The 22,140-nt window shown below is 40.7% G+C and overlaps 2 protein-coding genes across 9 annotated transcripts in view; one reads left to right on the top strand and one right to left on the bottom strand.

Annotated features, from left to right (window-relative positions):
• LOC144370309 (uncharacterized) overlaps nt 1-22,140 on the bottom strand; it is a 116,292-nt gene that overhangs the window by 60,571 nt on the left and 33,581 nt on the right. The gene's annotated exons all lie outside the window — the stretch shown is intronic.
• Nucleotides 11,915-22,140, top strand: part of Aadat (aminoadipate aminotransferase) — a 34,710-nt gene continuing 24,484 nt past the window's right edge. For both annotated transcript variants that reach the window (XM_078030984.1, XM_005325505.5), the window contains exons 1-5: nt 11,915-12,420; nt 13,397-13,565; nt 14,541-14,673; nt 18,403-18,477; nt 20,190-20,399. In XM_078030984.1, coding sequence (XP_077887110.1) covers nt 12,354-12,420; nt 13,397-13,565; nt 14,541-14,673; nt 18,403-18,477; nt 20,190-20,399 — 654 coding nt within the window. In that variant the 5' untranslated portion in view covers nt 11,915-12,353. The remainder of the gene's footprint in view (nt 12,421-13,396; nt 13,566-14,540; nt 14,674-18,402; nt 18,478-20,189; nt 20,400-22,140) is intronic.

Genomic DNA, 22,140 nt, shown 5'->3' with positions numbered 1-22,140 from the left:
TGGGCACAAGCATAACAGTTTAAAATGGAGATACCCACTGTCTCTGCAGGTTTTGCAAGAGTGGGAGCACTCTGAAAATTGAGTCAGGTGTGCTGTATGTAGAAAAACATAGTTACTCCTACCCAGGAAGTGGTATCCCTAATCAGGCGACGGGCGTGTCCACAGGCACTGCTGGTACTTGGCAGTTTTAGTTGAAAATAACTACGATGCTGCTTGCTCCGGTTGTGTGGTAGGGCCAGAAACTCTTGTCCTCTGATTGACACTGATGCAGATCCATGTGCTTCATGGGAAGAGGCACAAATTGGAACCACAACTCCCCCTCTATGCCACCCACCTCCAGTTTTGTTAATAATGTACAACCAGACAAGGTGCAGGTGCAACTGTGATAGAGGACTCCTAAACGTGCACTGTTAGTAAACATGTTTCTTCTCTCTGCTGCTACAGCAGGGAAGCCTTCCCGAGAGTGGGAGCTCAAACACCCTAAGGTGTGCCCACCTGAGGATGAGTGGACACCTGGGAGCTTACATCCTTTCTTTCCTTTTCTTTTCTTTTTGTCCTGGGGATAGAACCCAGGGGCGTGTCATTCCTGAGCCATTGTCCCGGCCTTTTTTTTTTTTTTCTAAGAGAGGATTTTACTAAGTTGCAGAAGCTGTACTTGATATCCTTCTGCCTCAACCTCCCAAGTCACTGGGACGACAGGTTTGCACCACTACACCAGCCCCTCCTCGTCTTTAAGTATTCACCAGGATTCAGGCCAGATTGGGTCATGTTGATACTTGGGCAGACTTCCTCTCAGCTGAGCTGGGAGTGTAAGTGAGAGGCAAAGCACTCACCCGGTGCTAGGGAGGCCCTCAGCAGAATCCCTAGCATCACCAAAAAAAAAAAAAAAAAAAAAAGGAAATAAAAAGAAAAAATAATGAAAAGGAAATACAGAAGAAAAATAAAAGTAAACAAAAGTAAATTAACTTTTAAAAAGTAAAAATAAAAAAAAATTATAAAATATGAAAATATCAGAAAAAGAAATGTATAATTTAAAATTTATATATGCATATACATATGTATATATACAAATATGTATATACATATGTATATACATGTATAAACAAATAAGTGTATTTGTATATATGTGTGTATGAATATATATATATGTGTGTGTGTGTGTGTGTGTGTGTGTATATATATATTTTTCCCCCTCCTAGCCAAGGTGCAAAGAGGGTGAATGGGGTAGGGGTGGATGATCATGGGCTAGGCTGCTCAAACCTTTTCTCCAGGTCTTCTTAGGCTACTCACCCTGACAGCAGAAAGGTGTCCAGGGTTTCTTTGTCCCCTGGAACTTTCAGGTGTGGTACCCAGCAGGTGTCAAGTGAGAGTAACTATGGCTGCAGCTAGTGGAAATTGCTCTCAGCTGGATTTCACCCAGGAACAAGTGAAGGCAGAATGCGGGCTGCACCAGGCAAACATTCTGTCTGGAGCATTTTTGGCCTGTGTGCCCCAGAAGTGGGCCAATGCCACAGCCACAGTGGGTTTCCAGTGACTCTGAGAGCAGCAGGCAACTGAACCACCCAGTTCTATGCTGGGAGGGATACAGCAGGACACATGTGATCTGCCATTAATCCTGGTGTCTTCGGTCCTGACCCCCTGCAAAACCACAAGCAATCTGTCACTCCTTGGTCTCGGGAAGGAAAACGTGACTCCATACTTTTATTTTTACTCCACATGTGTATTTCCCCAGGGCAGGTTCCCTGATCCTCCAATTCCCGAGGGCTGTGCCCTGTGCTCCACTCGGCATTGCAGACCATGCTGCCCTTAGCACAGAACTCAGTGGCCTGTTCCAGAGTCATTCTCCATAGCCAAGACTGACTTGTGGGACCGCCCACCCTCCCAGGCAGTGCAGTGGTGTACCCACGGGATCCCAGAGTTGGGAACTAGCTGGCGTTTGTCCTGTTAGCAGCCTTCAGTCCTTCTCAAAACACTACCTTTCTTTGCTGAATTCTTCCCTGTAAACTCCCCAGGTGTCCTTTTATCTAACGGATTATTGCATTTGAGGCCTCTTTAGACATTTACTGTAGTGGATTGAACAGTGTTCCTCCAAAATGTGTGTCCACACAGAGTCTGTGAATGTGACCCTGTTTGTAAATAGGGCCTTTGCCAATGTAACCAAGTTAAGAAGTCATACGGGAGGAGAGGGGACTCTAAATCCAATGACTAGTGTACTTATAAGGAAAGAAAGAGAGAGACAGAGATATAAGCAGGACATGTAAAATCAGAGGCAGAAATCAGAATGCTACAGCTACTAGTCAAAACATGCTGAGCATGGTAAGCAACCTCCAGAAGCTAGGAAGAGCAAGAAGAGATACCACCCCCCAAAAAAAAATCTATACAGGCTCTGATGACTTTTTGACCTGCTCCATTTCTGATCTGGGTTGGTTCACCACTTCTTAGGCAATCTGGTGTCCCCCACATCTTGGGAGGTCACCCTATTGATGCCGAACCTAAGTGCAAACACCCTATCGACGTAAGCACACAACAGCCCAGAACTCCTGGGCCCAAGCGATCCTCCTGCCCTCAGTTTCCCAAGTCGCTGGGACTACAGGTGTGCTCCACTGTGCTGGCTCTGATGACATTTTGATTCCACACATCCAGCCTCCAGAACTATGAGAATACATTTCTGTTGTTTCAAGTCACCCTGTTTGTGGTGATTTGTTATGTCAAACCTGGGAAACTAACACACTGGACTCATCCTTAACTTCTCCCTGTCCACATCAACATGTCACAAGTCCTTATTCTGTCCATTGAGTATTTCTCAATTCTATTTGTTTCCTACATTCCCATTCTTACCATCTAATACAAGTCTTCATCATCTCCCACCTGGCTTTTATAAAAGGAAAATGTGACTCCATACATTTATTTTTACTCCACACATTTATTTCTCCAACTTGGTAGCCAGAATAATCTTTAAAAGCACAGATAAAACCTACCTATTGCAGTTAAGATGTTTAAACTCTTTCATTTGGATAACAAACCCTTTTATGATCCAACCAACCCACAATCCCAAAGTCAATTACCAGCACCTTCTTCATTACTTATTATATTAACTCCAGGTAGACTGTACTTCCTCAACTTTGCCATGCTTCTCATGGATGCTTACATATTAAAGCTGAACAAGCTTTTAGTTGTGTATTTAGTAATGTATTGATATGGAAGTTCTAAAAAAAAAACAGAAACTGCATTTGTTATGTCTTAGTTCATTTTGTGTTGCTATAACAACAAACCTGAGGCTGGGTAACTTCAAAATAAAAAACAAGTTTGTTTGGTCCACAGGTCTAGAGACCAAAGGGTTCATACAGCATGGTTCAGTGTGCTGGTGAGAGCTCCTTTGGCTGCAACACAACATGGTAGAGAAGCAGAAAGTGAACCAGTATCATGAAGACTGAGCCAGGGCATGGATGACCTCACTTTATAATATCCCACAGGAGACCTGACCCATTGCTGAAAGACATGTTGATGGAGCCCCCGTGACCTAACTTTCAAGTAGATTCCACATCCTTTTAGTTTTTTTTCAGTACAAACTAATTATACAGAATCAGGGGTTTTATTATGGCATTTTCATACATGCATATAAGATGATTTTATTCCCTAATACCTCCCCTTGACCCCACAAAGCCAATACCAAATGGAAAAATCTGAAAGCATTTCCTCTAATATCAAAAACAAGACAAGGATGTCCACTCTCACCATTCCTTATTCAATATAGTACCTAAAATTTTATCCAGTGTAGCTAGGCAAAATAAGGAAATAATAGGCTTCATCTCTTTAAGTTTCAACCACCTCAATACTGCCACTGCCGAGCGTTCAATACATGAACTTGTGAGGAACAAACCATAACCAACTACAGCAGTCCTGTTCACTAGAGTATCCCCAGTGCCTAATGTACCTAGAAATATATAAAATGCTCAGTAAACATTTTTTGAAACAATGACAGAATACAATCAACTCTTCTTAAATTGTGCTTAATCAAAACCGAACAGATACACTTTTCTAGAAATGCAAGTTTCAACTGAGAATGTATTTCAACAGAAACAAGGTACAGAAACTTCAATCACCCTTCATGCATCATTAATTGAAAGAAAAAAAAATAAACATTAAGTTTTAACCAACCTACCAACAAATGAACTTTTGCTCACAATCCAAAAATTAGAAACTCTTTCTGCTTAAAATATGTCCATTAATCGTTAACAACTTATCATCTTACCATTTAAGTCTAGTTTTCAAACTAAACCTTTACCCACACAAGGTCTAACCATACCAAGACTTAACTCTTTCTGGAGAAGGTATCACCACCAAGACCATTAAAGACAGGGAAGAGGGAAGGAAATGAAGTCACTGTTTCTCGGCCTGACTGGAGACCACAATTCTCCATTCCCCTTTATTTCCATTCAATCAAGTGTTCTACACAATCACAAAGGTTTGCTAGTAGCATGGAGGAGAAGTTTATCTCTGTAAATATATATGTAATATATAATTACAATAATATAAATCTATATTTTCTCCCTCTTTCTGAAGACGTTATTCTGTTACTAGCTAAAACCAAAAAGTAAAACCAAGGCAAATCCTGTTCTACCTTCTTACCCAATTTGTTTACTACATTTGTGCTAACAGTGCTCACCATTCTTTACCCTAGTATCCTGGTTTACACACAAGTAATAGGAGCACTCTTATTTCTATTACATTCAAAATAGCATCACCCAAATCTAAGCCCCTTCCCTTTACCCATACCCCGTAAATACCACTGTCCACTCAGCTTTTCCTATCAGAAACTTAGAAATCATTTTTATCACTTCCTCTCCCTTCTCCCTTTCCAACCCATCAAATGATGCTCATTTTACTTCCTAATATGTCCATTTCTTTCCATTTTTGCCTTCATAACCAATTCTCAGTCAAAATAAAGCCAACTTTCATTAATATTACTATAATAATCTACTAACTGATCTCCCTTTACCCACTAGTTCTTCCTCTAATTCATCTTAATATGTTGCAGGCAAAATGCAAATCTCATCATGGTGCCCTTTCCAACTCTTCTTTACCTCCCACACCACCTCTATCCCTACCTCCTCCCCCCAACTTGACCTCTTCAGTTGTTTCTCTTACTCTTGGGACAAGGGATACAACCTTGACCATTGCTTACCTGGGCCATATGACTGGTCTTCTGGCTCTCTCCCTAGTCTCACCTCTTCCCCCTCACCTCTTATGTCTAGTTTTCCTTCACTTCCTTGAAGATACCCTCTCCAGTCACTCAGTAAAGCTTTGCTCATCCTGCTTATGCCGTTGGAAGTGGCCTGCTTCTTACCCACTCTTCTACTCAACCACTAAATCACAGTAGGAACATCATGTCCTCTAAAGACACGATGTTTTTTGACCCCCAAGACTGCAACATTATACCATTTTAGAGTCTCATAGCACTGTGGGGTTACCTAATTTGCCCCCTACATATGTGTAAGTGGGAAGCTCAAGATTTAAAACCAGTCTGAACTCCAAAGCCATACCATTAACCACACTGCACTGCCTTCCTATATCAGTGTCTAGTACAACGCTGGCCCATAGGAAACATCAAATTAACATTTGCCAAATCAATTCTTGCCCCGGGAGACTTGACTTATCCAAAGGAACAATACCCTGCTGTCCATTTTTTAATCTCATTTCAGCTGCCAGCTGAATACTTCTTTTTGACAAAACAAAACAGAAAAAAAGAGCAAAAAAACAAGTGGTCAAGAAGGCATAAAATAGTTCTTTCTTTTCTGAGTTTCTATTATGTCTAATAGTTGGCTAAATAAGATAAAATCACACACTTCTCTTTATTAGATTTTAAGCCTAGCATAGTCTTCAGTCACATTGGTTCTCTGAAACTTAAATTTCTCTCAGACCATGGAAAATTTGTGTGTTCAGTGAGAAACAAGTATTTCCTTTAAAATTAATCATTCCCATCTCTGTGCTTTACGTATGTACTAGGACCATGTACTTTATATTTTTCTCATTGTCCCTATCATAATCTCTTGATTTTTCATATTCATTGAATACACATACATATACTTGCTCATAAAGAATAGGTGGTATTTATTGGTCTTAGTAAATTCAACCTACAGTTTACACTTGATGCTAAGTACTCAGTAATTATTTTCAATTCAGTGGATATAGTCCCCTTGGTCTTGAGAGAAATCCTTCTTAAGCAGGATTTTCTTTCCTTTGTAAGGAGGATTTCTCTGAATATTTTGAGTTGTCCCTCTTTACATTATTAATATTGCTAATAATAACAACAATAAAAGCAGCTAACATTTAAGGGGCACTTGTTATATCATATGCTATAAAGCAAATTTATGTGCATTTAGTACTTATAATAATCCTATGAAATAGGTAACATTTTTATCCTATTTACATAATAGGTGACTTAGATATAAAGAGGTTAAGTAACTTGCCCCGTACACATAGCTTGTAAGTGGGAAGGCTATTTAAAACAAGGCAGTCTGGTCTCCAAAGCCATAACCATTATCTATACCACACTGCCTCAGATCTGTTTAAAGAAGACGTATCCACAAGTTGCCATTTGGGCTATGATCAAGTGTGCTTCTAGTGGACTCGTACCTCCTCCAGACAACAAATTTAAGTCATGCACAAAATTCAAGAAGGAAAATAGAAAGTAGGAGGGAAGAGAGAGAGAAAGAAGGGTGGGTGAGAAAGGAAAGGAAATAAAATCTGAAGGTTCTGGAAAGTGACCACTAGAACACAGAATCTGCAGGCAATCTATACTTGGAATTTTTTTTACACCTTCCCACCTGAGAATAGCCAAAATCAACACCTAGGCAGAAGCTAACCCTAATAGAAAATCCGCAGTGTCTCTGGCCTAAAGAAGGAAAGGACAGAGTTCAAGGCAACTACAGGCACTGAAAAATGGATGATGAAATCCCCAAAAAGAGAGGGTCTGAGAAAAGACATCCCAAATTCTGTATATTAATACTGTCCCACTTCCTGCTTGATCCATCATCAATGCATGCACAGGAAAGAATAAAGATAATCCAGCTAAAGATGAAAGACCTGATCTGACTTGAGAGAGAGATTACTCTTTGATCAAAATCCTCAACACTCTTTGGAGGGATATAACAGAATTCAGAGTCGCTACAGCATAACAGTCGCAATGTCATGATAAATTCATGACATTACTTAGAATATAAAGGGTCAGGGAAAATATGAGTTAGTCTCAAGGAAAAAAAAAAGCAAAGAAAAAGAACTCTTTTCCTTTCTGGGTCGCCCTTCCAACATGTGACCCAGATGTTTGAATTAGCAGACAAGGATTTCAAAGCAACTATTGTAACCATGTTAAACAAACCATTACAATTAACCTAGAAGACACACTCACAAAGAATGTAAAAGGTTGTAAATGTCAATTGGAAATGAGAAACTTTGTGAGGGACCAAAGAGAAAATCTAGAAATGAAAAGTAGAATATCTGAAATTAGCAAGGCAGCCTTGCTGGTACAACTGTCTTCCCCAGAGAATTCTTTCTCTGATTCTATATGTAGCAGCTTTTCTTCTGTTTAGTGTGACTGATCACCAACTGCAGATATCCACCCTCTCATTCAGTAAGTCCTATCTTGAGTGCCCCAGTGTCTGACGCTGGCATTTATGACAATATCTCCACGATGCGATTCCTACTTCACTCTCATATCACTACTCTGACTGATATTTCTGACTGATCTAACCCTGGATTGCTTCAGTGAGGGCTTCAAAATATGTCCCCGACTATGTGGCCTTCCTTCTTTCAAAGGATGAAACTGATTCCCTTCAGTGTGGACCAGACTTAGCAACTCATTTATAATGAAGAGAATATGACAGAGCAGTGAAGAATAGATTCTGACAGTAGGTCATCAAAGATATTCTCAAACAAGCTGTCCATGTCATACACCTCCAAGCATCCCTACACAGAGGTATATTATGGACAGCATCCCATTCCTCCTACCAATAGCCAGCAAGAGGTCCCCGGCCAATAGTCCTGGGTTATGGATAAAATTGTGTCTCCCCTTCCCCCCAAAAAAAGACTCCCCCATAGTGTCTTTGGGTCCTAAGTCTTATTGCCTCAAAATGTGATTTAATTTGAAGATAGAGTTTTACAGAGATAATCAAGTAAAATTAAGTCATTAAGGGGAGCCCTAGTTCAATATGACTAACGTCCATACAAGGGGGACAAATTTAAACACAGACACACATGGAAAAAAAACAGCAAGTGAAGACGAAAGTGAAAATCAGAGCAACTATAAACCTACAAATGCCAAAGATTGAAAGCAAGCATGAAAGAGATACTTCCTCACGGTTCTCAGGACAAACCAACCCTGAGGACACTTTATCTTATACCTCTGGCTTCCAGAATATGAAACAATTACTACCTATTGTTCTAAGCCTCCCAGTTTGAGTTCTTTGTTTTGGCAGCTGTATGAAGCTAACATATGAGGTATGTGGGCACTTTGGAAGGAGTCCTCTCAATCCCATCAAATTTTCAGATGATTACAACTCCAACCAATATTTTGCCTTTCACTTCTTTAGATGTCCTATACCGGAGCTGTCAGCTAAGCGATTCTTGAACTCCTGCCCCATGAAAATGATGATATAAATATTTGATGTTTTCACTATTTTTATGAGCTAAATTGTGTCCCACCATCTCTGAAATAAAATTCACCTATGGAAGCCTAACCAAACTAAAAACAGACAATGGAGAAAATCTCTCTCTCTAAATGTGAAAAACATATTTGGAAATAAGCAAAAAAAAAGAATTATAATTCAGAATGCACAATAAGGCAAGCCACAGATGCACCTTAACAAGGAAGGGTGAGGGAGGGCTGGGGCTGTAGCGCAGTAGTAGAGCACTTGCCTAGCCTCCTCCTTTTCCTCCCTTTCTGTCTTCTTCTTGCCTAGCATGTGGGAAGCACTGGGATTCAATCCTCAGCGAAGAAAAAGAGGGAGGAAGAGAGGAGGAGGAGAAGGAGAAGGAGTAGATCATCAATAAGAAGAAGAAGAAAGAAATGGAGAAAAAAAGGAGGAAGGGTAAGCAAAGTTTTTATTCACAAATAGGGAGAGAGTCACATAAACTGCTTGGATACACAGCTCATTGGTCATGGAGACTGAGGCAAGAGCTGGTGTCAGTTCATGGTTGGAGGTACATTAATAGCTAGATAGCTGTGTTCTTTCTAAAGCACCTTATCTGAATTGTTGCAGTCTCAAAGAATTTTAAGATAAAACTTTGTTGCATTAATCTGTGTATACACTTGAGGGGGTGTGCAGAACAAGAAGGATTTTACTGCTCTCCAAGGGCAATAACTCAATTCCTTACAGTTTCAGCATAGAGTAAGAATTCAATAAATGTTTGGGGAAAGAATCTGCCCCTTTAGTTCTATCCTCAGGCAGTCCAACAACCAAGTCTTATCTCCGACAAGCAGGTATGAGTTCTCCTTCATAACATCCTGGCTCTGGCTATTCCGGGTCAGGCAAGCACAATTTCATCTTGGAATAAGTAATGTCCGAGCTCTAATCCCTAATGTGGCTGTGTTTGCAAACAGGAACGTTAAAGAGGCAATTAAAATGAAATGAGTTCATAAGGATGTGGCCTAATCCCATATGACTAGAGTCCTTAAAAGAGGAAGAAGAGGCTGCAGGAATACCCAGAGAAAGCGCCCTGTGAGCACACAAAGAGAAGACAGCCATCTGCAAGTCAAGGAGGACAGCCTTCACAGTAACCAAGCCTGCCAACGCCTCCACCTTGGACCAACAGCTTTCAGAGTTGAGAAAATAAATTTCCATTGTTTAAACCACTCAGTCTGTCCTACTGCGTTGTGGCATCCCTACAAGATTAATTATGCTACAGGGTTTGGGGATAACTTGTCACATAATAATAGGTAATATACTTTCCCATTCCATCCCCCAACAAACACACACTTTCCATCTCTCTTCACCTCCCAAACTATCTCAACAGCTTAGCCCCAAAGTATGTAAATGGGAACTTGAACAAAATTTCTCAGAACCAACTTAGTGTTCTGAAGCTTGATTCCCTCACAGGTTATAGAAAGGACTGTGAAAAGTCTGTGGCAAACGAATCTTTCCATCAGTGACCTCTGAGTTTTAAGAGAAAGCAGTATAGGATGACAATTAAGCAGAGTGTGACCCTTTCTGACTTTAGACTGTGACCATGTGACCATGACCAAGACCATAAGAGGAAGATGAAATGAATAGAAACTTTTGTTTCTAATCCAACTGAGAACTTCACAAAACATAATCACTGCCTTCTCTGCTTTCCTTAGCTGCCTGCATCCACCTCTGATGCAGACATTGTATCGTAGGACATTGTGACCCCTCTTGCTCTTCAAGAGCAGTGACTTGTCTCGGTTATCGTCTTAAATTCACGACAGTTTCAGCACAGAGTAAGGATCCGATCAATGTTTGGAGAAAAGATCTGCCCCTTTAGTTCTATCCTCTGGCGGTCCTAAAGCCAAGTCTTTAAAGAGGCAGCACCGAGCTGAGAGCCTTGCTCATTAATCTAGTTCCCTTAAGAGAACTCCTCCGTTGCTCCTGACAAAGCCAAAGTCTGGCCTCCCTGACAATCAATTCTACCTTCAACCTGCAGTGTTGATTGACTGGTAAGCTCTTCACCACTTAACCCTTGCCACTTCCTTTCCCACCACCAAGGCTGTGTTCTGCCTTGTATTTTCTAACCATAGCATAGCCCCCAGGCATCCCATTATCTGCTCTCAGGGGCCACTTCTCCCTAGCTGGCCTGAATCATCACCCAGATTATAATCAAATCAGTGGCCCCCACCACCTCATCTATCTGACTCCAGGACAGATTGAATAGACAATAATTCACAAGCTGTTTAAAGGTTGAAAACCTGCATTTATGATCTGATGACTTTGAATCTTTTACTTTGGGTTCTCTGAAGACCTGGAGTGTATGGGGAGGCAACTATGCTCTTTCAGCTGCCTCTCCAATGCTGAAAGGTCAGGCTGCAATGAAGTGACCCTCTGTTAGAGTGGAGAAAACCTCCAAAGCCTCCCCCACCAACACTAGCAGGTGGTATAAAGAGACCTCATGTGTAATCTCCAACCTCAGCTATGGTCATCAAGTACATAAAGGTATTCCTGAAATTTAATTAAACTTTATTTTCCACAAAGGCCTGCTTCCATCCTACTGCAATCATTTTGGAAATGTCAACACACCTCCTCTATCAAGTGTATTCCCCTTGAAGTTTGTTTACATTCTCCCCGCTCCCCCCAATATTATGAACCAAAGAAAAAATTCTGTTTATGTCAATAAACCAAGGGTTTCATGGAATCATCTCCTTGTTTCCGCCATATGCAACACCACTTTCAACCTAATTCTGACATAATGAAAAGTCAGGAGATTCAACAGGAGAGAGGACCGACTGTGACACTGAAGAGACATTCTGGGTGCTTCTTCAAAAATTCCTGTCAACAGGCCGCCCTCACTTTTACCACCTGAGCACGAGATCGTGGAGAAAGTGTTCCTGGAATTCATCTAGGTCGCCTTGGTCATTTGCCAGGATAGTGCCGATAATTTTATTGGTATAAAAAAAATGAGAATTGCTCAGAGCAAGGGTCTGGACCAGTAAAATGCTGTCTGTGGCAGAGAAGACGCAGGGTACCCGCGCACCCACCAGAGCGCAGCCCCAAGTGACCTCCAGGGCTCAGTTTAGAGATGTCGCGCTGCAATGAACCACGGCGACCACCAGATGGCACTCAAAGATCAGGATCGTGGCGAACCTCTGGGTCCCTCCAGCCGCCCGTCAACTTCCGAGGGACAAGTCTGCACCAATCTGGACGCTGGGTTGGGGCAACTTCCAACCGCAAAAGAGTCCTGCAAGGTTTGAATGGGTTCAGACTAGGGTGCGGGATCGCAAGGGCCTGGCGGCCAGGCCTCATCCGTGTCACGTCCTGCGCGCCAGCCGAGAGGGTCTTGGCCCGGGACCCCAGGTGCCGCGTCGGGTGACCATAGGCCGTGACTGGGGGCGGGAGAGGGCGCGGCCGGCCGAGCCTTCTCGGACCTGGCACGCGGACTCTCCCTCTGCGGGTGGACTTTGCCCAACTTGTCACCTCCCCAGGCCTATTTAGACCCAGAGACCGAACGCGGCCCTCAGCCAGGGAGGAGTTTCTGTCGTGTCCTCTGGTCACCGTGTTCGGGGACAAACAACGTCACGTTGCCAAAGTGGGGAATTAGGAGGCAGCACCCGGCGCGCTGTTTCGTTTTTTTCTAGTCCGGAGCCACTGACGAAGGAAGGAGCTGGGTGCTTGGCCATCAGAGGCATGAATTACGCACGGTTCATAACCGCCAGGAGCGCAGTCCGAAAGACTTCTCCCATCAGAGCCACCGGTGAGAAACGGGGTAATGCCCCTGGTGCCGGGGTGGAACTGAGAACGCTGCTCTTCCAGCTCAGGGTTTGGTGGCAACCTTTTATTCCACTGCTAAGGCTCACTGTGAGCCAGGCTCTGCACGCAGAGATAAAGTAGGCATTAGCCCTTGTATTCAAAGAAGCCCTGCTAGAGTGGAGGAGGAACAGCCCCAGAGGAGGTCAGGCTGCCTCCTGTGGGAGGGATCCTTGGAAGAGAGGCTGGCCACATAGAATCTTCCTGGAAAGATGTGGAGGCATATACACAGTGCAGATTTGTGTGGAATTGGAAGGGACTGGACAATAGGAGAGACAGGCTGAGCCCCAAAACTCACGGGAAGGCAAGGGTTAAGCGAAAGAGGGTCTTCTGTGACACTTTGCTTATTCCTGATCCCTCTGCCTTCTGTTTGATCATCTCCATTCTTCAGGACACACACACACACACACACACACCGCCAACAAGGAAGCCCAGAAAAAGTTATTCTGTATTTACTTTAGACTGACATTCTCTCTTAATCCATTTGGGCTACTACATCAAAATATCACCAACTTTATCTTTCACAGATCTGGAGGCTGGGAAGTGCAACATCCAGGTGCCAGCTGACCCCATGTCAAATGAGGACCATTCTTTATAGATGGTACCTTGTTGCTGGGTCCTCATGTGGTGAAAGGGGTTAGTTTGTATCCTCCATGGCAGAAGGAGGCAGGGGCCCTTCCTCCCCATCTCTTTTTTAAGGACTCTGATCCCAATCATGAAGGCTCTGCCTAAAGACCCCCACCTCCTAATACTACTACATTGGGTATTGGGTTTCAACATACCAATGGAGAGGGGGTGGACACCAACATTCACCCACAGCACATTTTATCACCAGAAATTGTTACACTTTGGAGTTGACTATAATGCACACTAAGTTGTCTCTGTTGATAACTATCTTTCTTCTCCTTCCATGTTTATCCTAGCTGATATTGTGAGCAAGGCACCAAAATCACTCATCTCCCTGGCTGCTGGAACTCCAAATGCAAAAATGTTCCCCTTTAAGAGTGCTGTTATCACTGTAGAAAATGGAAATTCCATCAAGTTTGGAGAAGAGGTGATGAAGGAAGCACTTCAGTATTCTACAACTTCTGGGTAGGTCATCATAGATAACATCATTTTATGGTTGCTCATCTTCATATCCTGCTCATAAAGTGACATTGCTTTTTAATGAGGTGTTCCATGATTAGGGAGGTTCAGGGAAGAATTTTCAAGTGCTAATTAAAAACAAAAGGGATATTAAATATTTACTTAACATTACTCAGTCACTACATTTCAAACTTAAATGGCTGGGAAAGCCAGGGAAGCTTCTAGAAGGAAGTATGAGTCGAGCTGAGTATGACAACTGAAAAGATGGCTAGGTGAAAAAGCATATTGGGAGAAAGGAAGAAATGGATGATGCAAGAAGCAGCAATCTTGAATAAGGGCCCCATTTAAACAGGTAACTATGCAAATACATTGCTTTTAAAGGTTCAAAAATCTCTAACTTCTTAAAGGCAAGCTGAAATATGTACCTTAAGACTTTTGCTACCTGGTCTTCTTCCAAGGATAAAAGACAGTTAATGAAATCTATAAATGGGACTTTATTAGAACCTTCTTTATTTTGCAACTGAAGAATATATTGAAATATAATGTGCATGAATTACATGTAACTTATACCTAAGCTTTTCTTTCCATGATACAAATAATTTACTGAGCCTGAACTTCCAAGAAGTCTTCAGAAAGCTTCCTAAAGAGAACAAGGAATCTATTATGCAGTGTATGCTCTAGCTAAAAGAAAGACCTTATGCTTTCAAATCGGAAAGGTGTACATTCAAATCTCAGCTCATTGATTAAATGATTGACTTTATGTGAATTTCTGATTCATTGACAGTATGTGAATTTTCTAATCTCTAAATCTATTACCTCATCTTTTACATGGGAATATTGACACTAGCATTTTAGGATTTTTAACTTGAATGTATAATGGGTTTGGTATAAAGATACCTTTTATTTTCTGTCTGCTGTTATTATGATTAGTACTACTATAACTTCACTACTACCGATTTACAAATACATTTTATACTTTAGACTTCCGAAACTTGTGTCCTGGCTAAAACAGTTGCAAATAAAATTGCATAATCCTCCCACCATTCATTATCCACCCAGTCAAGGACAAATGGATTTATGTGTCACATCTGGCTCCCAAGATGGTCTTTGTAAGGTAAGACTGCAAGGAAAAGATAGCCATCATGCAAGAATCAAATATGCCTAAATATAGCGATCTCTCCCTCAACCACAAGAGGCTCATGTTTTGTAGAATACTGGTAGTCTTTCTTACCTTCACCTAGAATATAAACGGAAAACTCAAAGACAAAGCCCAGGGACAGAAGTGTATATATGGGATGGTTCCAATAAACAAAAGCCAGATAGTAATTCTTTAAGTTAATCTATCAATATTTCCCTCTTCTTTCCCTTATTACAATAAGTTTCCCTTATTGTGACTTTCAAAAATTATCTGCTCTTAATATCACTTGTCAGTCTGATTTCTCTGAAATACACAGCATGTGACCAATGGCCTGGAGCTATGAATCATTAAACAGAGATTCCCCATCAAAAGAATACTCAATTCCTACCAAAAGCCAAAAAAAGCTCATGAGCATTGCCTCATTTTATCTGGCTCAAAGATTTGGGTTACATTTTATTTTTTACCTGTATATATGAAATTCTGATAGAATTTCAAACTTCCCTAGAGGGCACATCCTCATACCTCTGAAATGAAAATGGTACTCCTTTGGTGCCTATTTATGGAATCCCCAGGCTCAACACTGCTTGCATTTTATCTGCCTTGTGGTTATACTTCTCTAGATCTTATACAGACACTCCTTGACTTACAACTGGGCTCCATCTTGATAAACCCATTGTAAATTGAAAATCTGGGAAAGTCAGACGTACATTTACAACACTTGCTGAATCTCATAACTTGGTAACACAGCTGCTGGCCCTCACAATTGCCTGACTGACTGGGAGTTGCCACTGTCAACATCCTGTGAGAAAGCAATATGCCATATCACCAGCTTAGGAAAAGATCCCTATCAAAATTCAAAGTGCGGTTTCTACTCAGTGCATGTTACTTTCACACCATTATAAAGTGGAAAAAATCATAAGTCAAATCATTCTAAGTCAGGGACCAGCTATACATGTCTGTCTCTATCTTCTCTCATCCCTTCCATCCCCCTGCCTCTCTCTTTCTCCCTACCTCTGTCATCTATTCCATCTGCCTCCTTACTGGGTTCTTAGAACTCCACAGTTGGAATCACCACTGGTAGATCTCACAATAAAAAGACCCATGTTTGATCAGTTTCATCTATTTGAGTTTTTTTTTCTTTTCTTTTTCATGAATAATCAGTCCTGAATACAGATTCTGTATATTCAGTCTTCACATCTAAATTAAAATATGACTCTTATTTATCGTTATTTATATTAAACCAGAATAGCTATTTTTCTTCTTTATTTTGTGAAAACTGTAATCTGGTTAGCTTTAGTGAATTTTAATTGAATTATTATTAGAGAATAATGGATTGTAGTAATAATACCTTTTAAAGATTTTTAGAAGTTAAAACAATTTTTCCTTCCTCTTTTTTGTATTTAATTATAAAAAAAAGTAAAAGGATTGGCTACTGGTAGAGCTTTTGCATGAGGACGAGCATTTGTGATTCTCTGATTTCATATTTAAATCTCTTTCAATACAATTATTTTAGCAAGTAGATGACGAGCTTTTTTCTACAGAAAGATGTTCAAGACAGTTTCTTCTCCACCTGTCACAACACCAGTCACATAAAAGAAGGAAGATAGCACAAATGGCCTAGTAAATAAATAGTTGATTATTTGTGTACATGCTTATTACAGGGGCCTTAGTAGGGATCTGGTTTAATGTTTCTTCCACTTTGTTATCCAGGAAGGATGTTGTTGTTTTGGGCTACTGTGTTTCTGTCTGCATCTATTAAACAGTGCTGTCAGATGAGAAACAGCCTTCCCTTTTAATTGAGGATATTTGACTTTTGTATGTCCCCTAATTGAAATGGAAAAATGGACATAATTAGGTTTTTGTTTGGTCTTTTAGTAATGCACAAGTCACATAAGTGATTTTTTTGGCCCTAGGATGTTCTGTAAAGTTTGAGTCAATTGGAACTTTTCAGAAGAACATGTTTGTCTTAAGATATTAAAAGCCCCATAAGAAAAAAAATGAGTTGAACATCACAGGCCAAAATGGAGAACAAAAGTCAAATCTCCTGTCTCTATTGGAAATGGTCCTATTTTTGGTTCTGAGATGTAGGTTGCTAAAAATGATAGGAAGAAGGGCTTGAGGACAGGATTGTGAAATATCACTAGGTAAGAAGTCATTATTATGACCCCTTTGATATAGGCTGGAACAACCCATCGCCTGAGACCAATGATGTCAGTGGTCAAAAACTCTAAGACTTGTCAAACCTAGTCATAATTGACCTCTAAATAGCCTCTAACACTATCAACCAGCCAACCTTCTTAAATTCCTCTCCACTGGGTCTCCCAACCTTGTAGCATGGTTCTCCAGCTCCCCTGTGCCACATCTTTGCAGGGTCCTCCTGTGCTTACCCATCATTACTTTATGGAGTTCAGCCTCAGTCCTGGCAGATCATCTCCTCAGCTGTGCACTTTGCTGGATTCCTGCGTTCACCACCATCTGATCAACCATATGCCAGTAACATCCAAACTCTTTCCAAGTTCGTATGTCCATCGTCCACCAGACTAAAAGACCAAACCAAAAGAGCTCCTCATCCTCTCCCTCAGATATGGATGAGGTTTGGGTTTTGGATTTCAGTGAGGAGCACCATCTCCACCATCTATCAGTTGGATAATCAGAACTCTAGGAATCGTTTTTTGACAACTCTTTTTCCTCACTGCCCTGTGGTCCATATTCATGCCCTGTTGGCTTTCATTTCCTAAAGAGCTCTTAGTTCTTCTCTACAGTTCCACCTCTCTACTTCAGACTACCCCACCTATCCCCGGGACTGCAGCAGTAACTTCCCTAATCACCCTAAAAACTTCCCAAACTTTTTCCCGTATGCTCTCGCTCTTCTTTTATCCTTTCATATTACAGCCAGAAGGCCCATTCCTTAATGATTGTCTGTGAGCTTTCCTCCCCACTCCTTCCTTAAAATTCTTACTCACCTCCCTTTACCTGATTGCCTGCGTGGTGTGGTGTCTGCCCAGTTCTCCTAGCCTCTCTCTACCTCCTTCTGGATACTCAATCTCACTTCCCAGAATTCTTTCAGTTTCTCAAAATGTATGTATTGTCACCTTGACACCAACTTATCAATTCCTCAGGGAAGCCTTATCTGAGTTCCCTAAATGCCCAAGCCCTGCAATTGTGCATCTGTACCTAATAGCAAGCACCACTGTTTTTGATCACATATAGATTTGCATAGTGTCTAACTTTCCAGAGGACCGGTAACTCTGTGAGAGTTAGAACCTTGTCCTTTTGCTCAGCATTTAATCTGCAGAACCTTACACTGGCCTGACTACTAGTAGGCATTTAACACATTTCAAAGAAGCAATAAAGGGAAACAATGGATTTTAGGAGCCAAGCCAGTTATGTTCTTTTTCACCCTAGAATGTAAGTTGGCAAACTATGGCTTGAAGGCCAAACCCAGATTGGCATCTAAGTTTGTAAATACAGGTTTATCAGAACTTGGTCACCCATTTACTGGTTGGGTTTGTTGGTTTTTTTTTTTTTTCACTATTCAGGAAGATATGAGTGATTGCAACACAGACACTATGGTCAACAAAATAGTGACTATATGGATCTTTACAGAAAATTTGCCAACTCTAGAGTCCTCTGAACTTAAACAACAAAAAAGGTTTTGAGCATGAAAATAATATTATCCAAGCTTACCTCTGCCTCTCTTGTTAGATATTTGAAATGCTTGTTGATCCTGGAGACAACATCCTCCTAAATGAACCTGCTTATTCAGCAACCATTCAAGCTGTGAGTACACATTTCTGTATGACAGCATTTCTCTTACAGTAAATAGAAGAAAGCTTTGCTCCTTGAGAATTATCTGCCCACTGAAAACTAAAATAGCATCTTTCATCTGTAAACAAGAGAATCTTAAATGATGTATGTGAAATAGGTTAAATGTATCCTCTGCTGCATACATTTCTTTATTAAAATCCAAATGTATAGGCACTAATGAGTGCGCAAATCACATCTTAATATTTTATTTGAAATGTGACTTAATTTATAAAAACTTGCTGTGTATTTACCATCTTTTGTTGCAGTATGCCTAAGTGTAACCATTTTGCATGTCAACTTAATATAACTTCAAACTAATATGGCATACTTAGGATTTCCCACTCTACTGTGAAATGAATGAGACTAGAATAGCCAGAATAAAAGTCTGATCCTCTACCTCACCACCGAGAATTAGGTTTCTTTGGTTCACTCTGCTTTCATATAGATATGTCCACAAACTGGAACAAGTACAGGAAAGTAGAGTCATAATGAATAGGGATTTGGAAACCACAGTGAATGGTTATAGGAACCACAGCAGTGAAGAGAAGGTCCCAGAGAAGACAGGAAATTGTTCTCAAATATGTAAGTTAGCCATGCGACAGAAGAATTAGATGTATTTGTCCATGTTCTCAGGTGGGCAGAACTGAAAGGTGGAAACTACAGGGAAATGATTTCAACTCAGAATAAGAAATTTTCAGTTATTGGTCTTACCTGACTGCCTAAGTAAGTTACACATTTCCCATCATTGCAGGTGTTCAAAGTTACCTGTTTAATCAAAAAAAAATGCCAAATGTTTTCTCTGATATAAGGAGGCTGATTCATAGTGGGGTAGGGAGGGGGAGCATGGGAGGAATAGACGAACTCTAGATAGTGCAGAGGGGTTGGAGGGGAAAGGAGGGGGCACGGGGTTAGAAATGATGGTGGAATGTGATGGTCATCATTATCCAGAGTACATGTATGAAGACACGAATTGGTGTGAATATACTTTATATACAACCAGAGATATGAAAATTTGTGCTCTATATGTGCAATAAGAATTGTAATGCATTCTGCTGTCATACATAAATCTTTAAAAAATTTTAAAAAGAACCACTTCAAATTCTGCCTTCTAAAACAATTCCTTCAGAAAAGGCTATGTGAGACTGTATGCTGAAAGACCCCTGTATCTCATTGGCTTGCAGCTATAAAAGTTTGTTTCCCTCACACTACAGATTCACAAGACTGCTGCCATTCTCTCCTATGTCACCTTCATGCCAAGCCTCAAGTTGACAGAAGCAGCTTGTATCTCAAACACCACCAATCTTAAAGAAGAAGGAAAGCAGACGTAGATGCTAGGGTTTATAAAACTTCTGTTTGGAGGGAACACCCCTCACCCCTGCTCAAAAGATATTTTCCAGAGCAAGGCACATGGCCAAGTCAAACCTAAATGGGGCAAGGAAGTATAATGCTTCCCCTGCAAACAGACAGGAGGTAGAGTGGGACAATAACAGAATCTACCCCAGAGGAACAATAGAATTACAGTACGTAACCTCAGCCCTCCAGAGCTTGGAGCTGAGTACAGGTTCATATCTTCAAGGGTGTAAGTAAAATGCTCTTGGTCCATACTAAAAAAAAAAAAAAAAAAAATAGTGGCACTTCCATCTCGTATTCTTGTCTGACTCTTGGACTTTCTTTGTGCTATACAGCTGCTACCACTGGGCTGCAACATTATTAATGTTCCCAGCGATAAATATGGGATTATTCCGGACTCCCTCACAGAAATACTTTGCAAATGGAAACCAGAAGATTCAAAGGACCCCAAGAAAAAGACCCCCAAATTTCTATACACTGTCCCAAATGGCAACAACCCAACTGGAAATTCATTGAGAGGTGACCGAAAAAAGAAAATCTATGAGGTATTTTTGAAAAATGGGTTAGGTGGTTATGCTTTTTTATTTTGATATTTTTGGAAGAGTGATGTCAAGTTCCCTTCCTTGTTACCCTCTTGCTTATGAGGAAGATAATTTTTAATAAAAGTAGCTCACTGATGCTGAGATTTCTAGTAAATTTAGACACAAGAAATCACTATGTCCTTCGTTGATGAAATTTTTCTTTTCCCTTAATTGATGTTTCATATGACAGAAATAACATTCTTGGCCTGATGTTAAACTTTGAGATTTCTTTTTCTTTAATATTTGGCCCACATTTGATTTTCATTATTTCAAATTTGGGTTTTTTAACTTGTCTCTTCTGCTTCCTATTTTTTATCATTCGGGTAACAAAGATGTCTCTTATTTTTCTTCAAAAATAAGAGACATGCTCCTTTTTTTTTTCTTTTTTTAGTAAAATCTCTTTTAGTATCTATGATGCCTAGATTTTCACCCTAAACATTTTTTAAAGTATCCAACATTTATTGAACTATACAGAAATCTTTGAAAAATAAGAGAAGTTTTTAAAATCTCTTTTCTATATCTGTGTTCCCTAAGCTTTCCCTATAAATAACTTTTTAAAAAAATAAGTACCAAAATTGTATTAAACTATATAGAATTTAATCATTTTCAGTGGAATCGTAAGACAGATACTAATCAGGTCCTTTTACTCAGAAAATATAGTTTCAAAACGTTTTCTTGTTATTATTTGTACTCTCCTATGCTCTCTCCTGGGTTCTCTGCTCATTTCCCTAAACCCCCAAGAAAGCTTTATCTGATTCCACGATTATACATTCCATTCCACATATGACTCCCACATTGCTCAGCTCTACCTTTCTCCTGAACTCCAGACTTCTGTCCTTAATTTTCTACCTGTATCTCCACATAGATGTCTAATAGAATTTCAAACTTAACAGGGCCAAACTGGGGCTCCTGTTTTCCCCAGTTCTACCCCAAACCTCTAATCCACAACCACTCCAGGTACTCCATCCCCATAAATAGTATGTCCACAAAGAGTTAGTTAGCGTACATCCCTCTCTTTTCCCTCTCTCCACCCAACCTCCACATCCAGTCCATCCTGTGAACTTAACCCCCATGTTCATTCAAAATCCATCCATTTTTCTACACTACCATTCCTAGACCCATCTCCTAAGCTACACCTGCTGTCACCAGACTAGGATAAGGACACTGCTGCATTTCACTCTCGGTCTTTGACCAATGGACCATTCTTTGCAGGGTAGGAGCCTGGTAAATGTGAAGCCAGTCTCAGGTTTCAGTCCCGGGTGTCTTTCTCTTGCAGTTAAAGTCCAAATTCCTGTGTTCACCTTGCAAAGCCAAATGACATGGTCAGTTCTGTTCTTGGGCCTTTTCTCTGACCATCTTTGCCAAGCCTACTTGCTACAGTCACTCTAGCCTTCTTTCTAAACATGCCAGACTTTCTGCTTACCCCAGGATCTTTACTCTCATGCATTCCTCAGTCTAGAATCTTTCCCCTGATGTTTGTACAACTTATTCCCATCATTCTGAGCTCCAGTGTTACCTTGCAGAGAGGGCTTCCCAAGGATTCAACCTAATAACTACCTGTCTCTCAAACTTGATCATATTGAATGTTCCTAGAATTTAACCTCTGCTTGCATCTAATGATTATTCTGCTCATTGCCCACTGGCTTATGCATCTCTTTCCCACTAGACATCGGTTTCTGGAGAAAAGGAGTCTTTAGTTCTTCAT

The sequence above is a fragment of the Ictidomys tridecemlineatus genome, chromosome 14, assembly GCF_052094955.1.
Source record: "Ictidomys tridecemlineatus isolate mIctTri1 chromosome 14, mIctTri1.hap1, whole genome shotgun sequence".
In the NCBI taxonomy this organism is placed as follows: domain Eukaryota; kingdom Metazoa; phylum Chordata; class Mammalia; order Rodentia; family Sciuridae; genus Ictidomys; species Ictidomys tridecemlineatus.
Note: the sequence above shows the minus strand (reverse complement) of the source record. Positions and strands in the feature narration are given on the sequence as shown.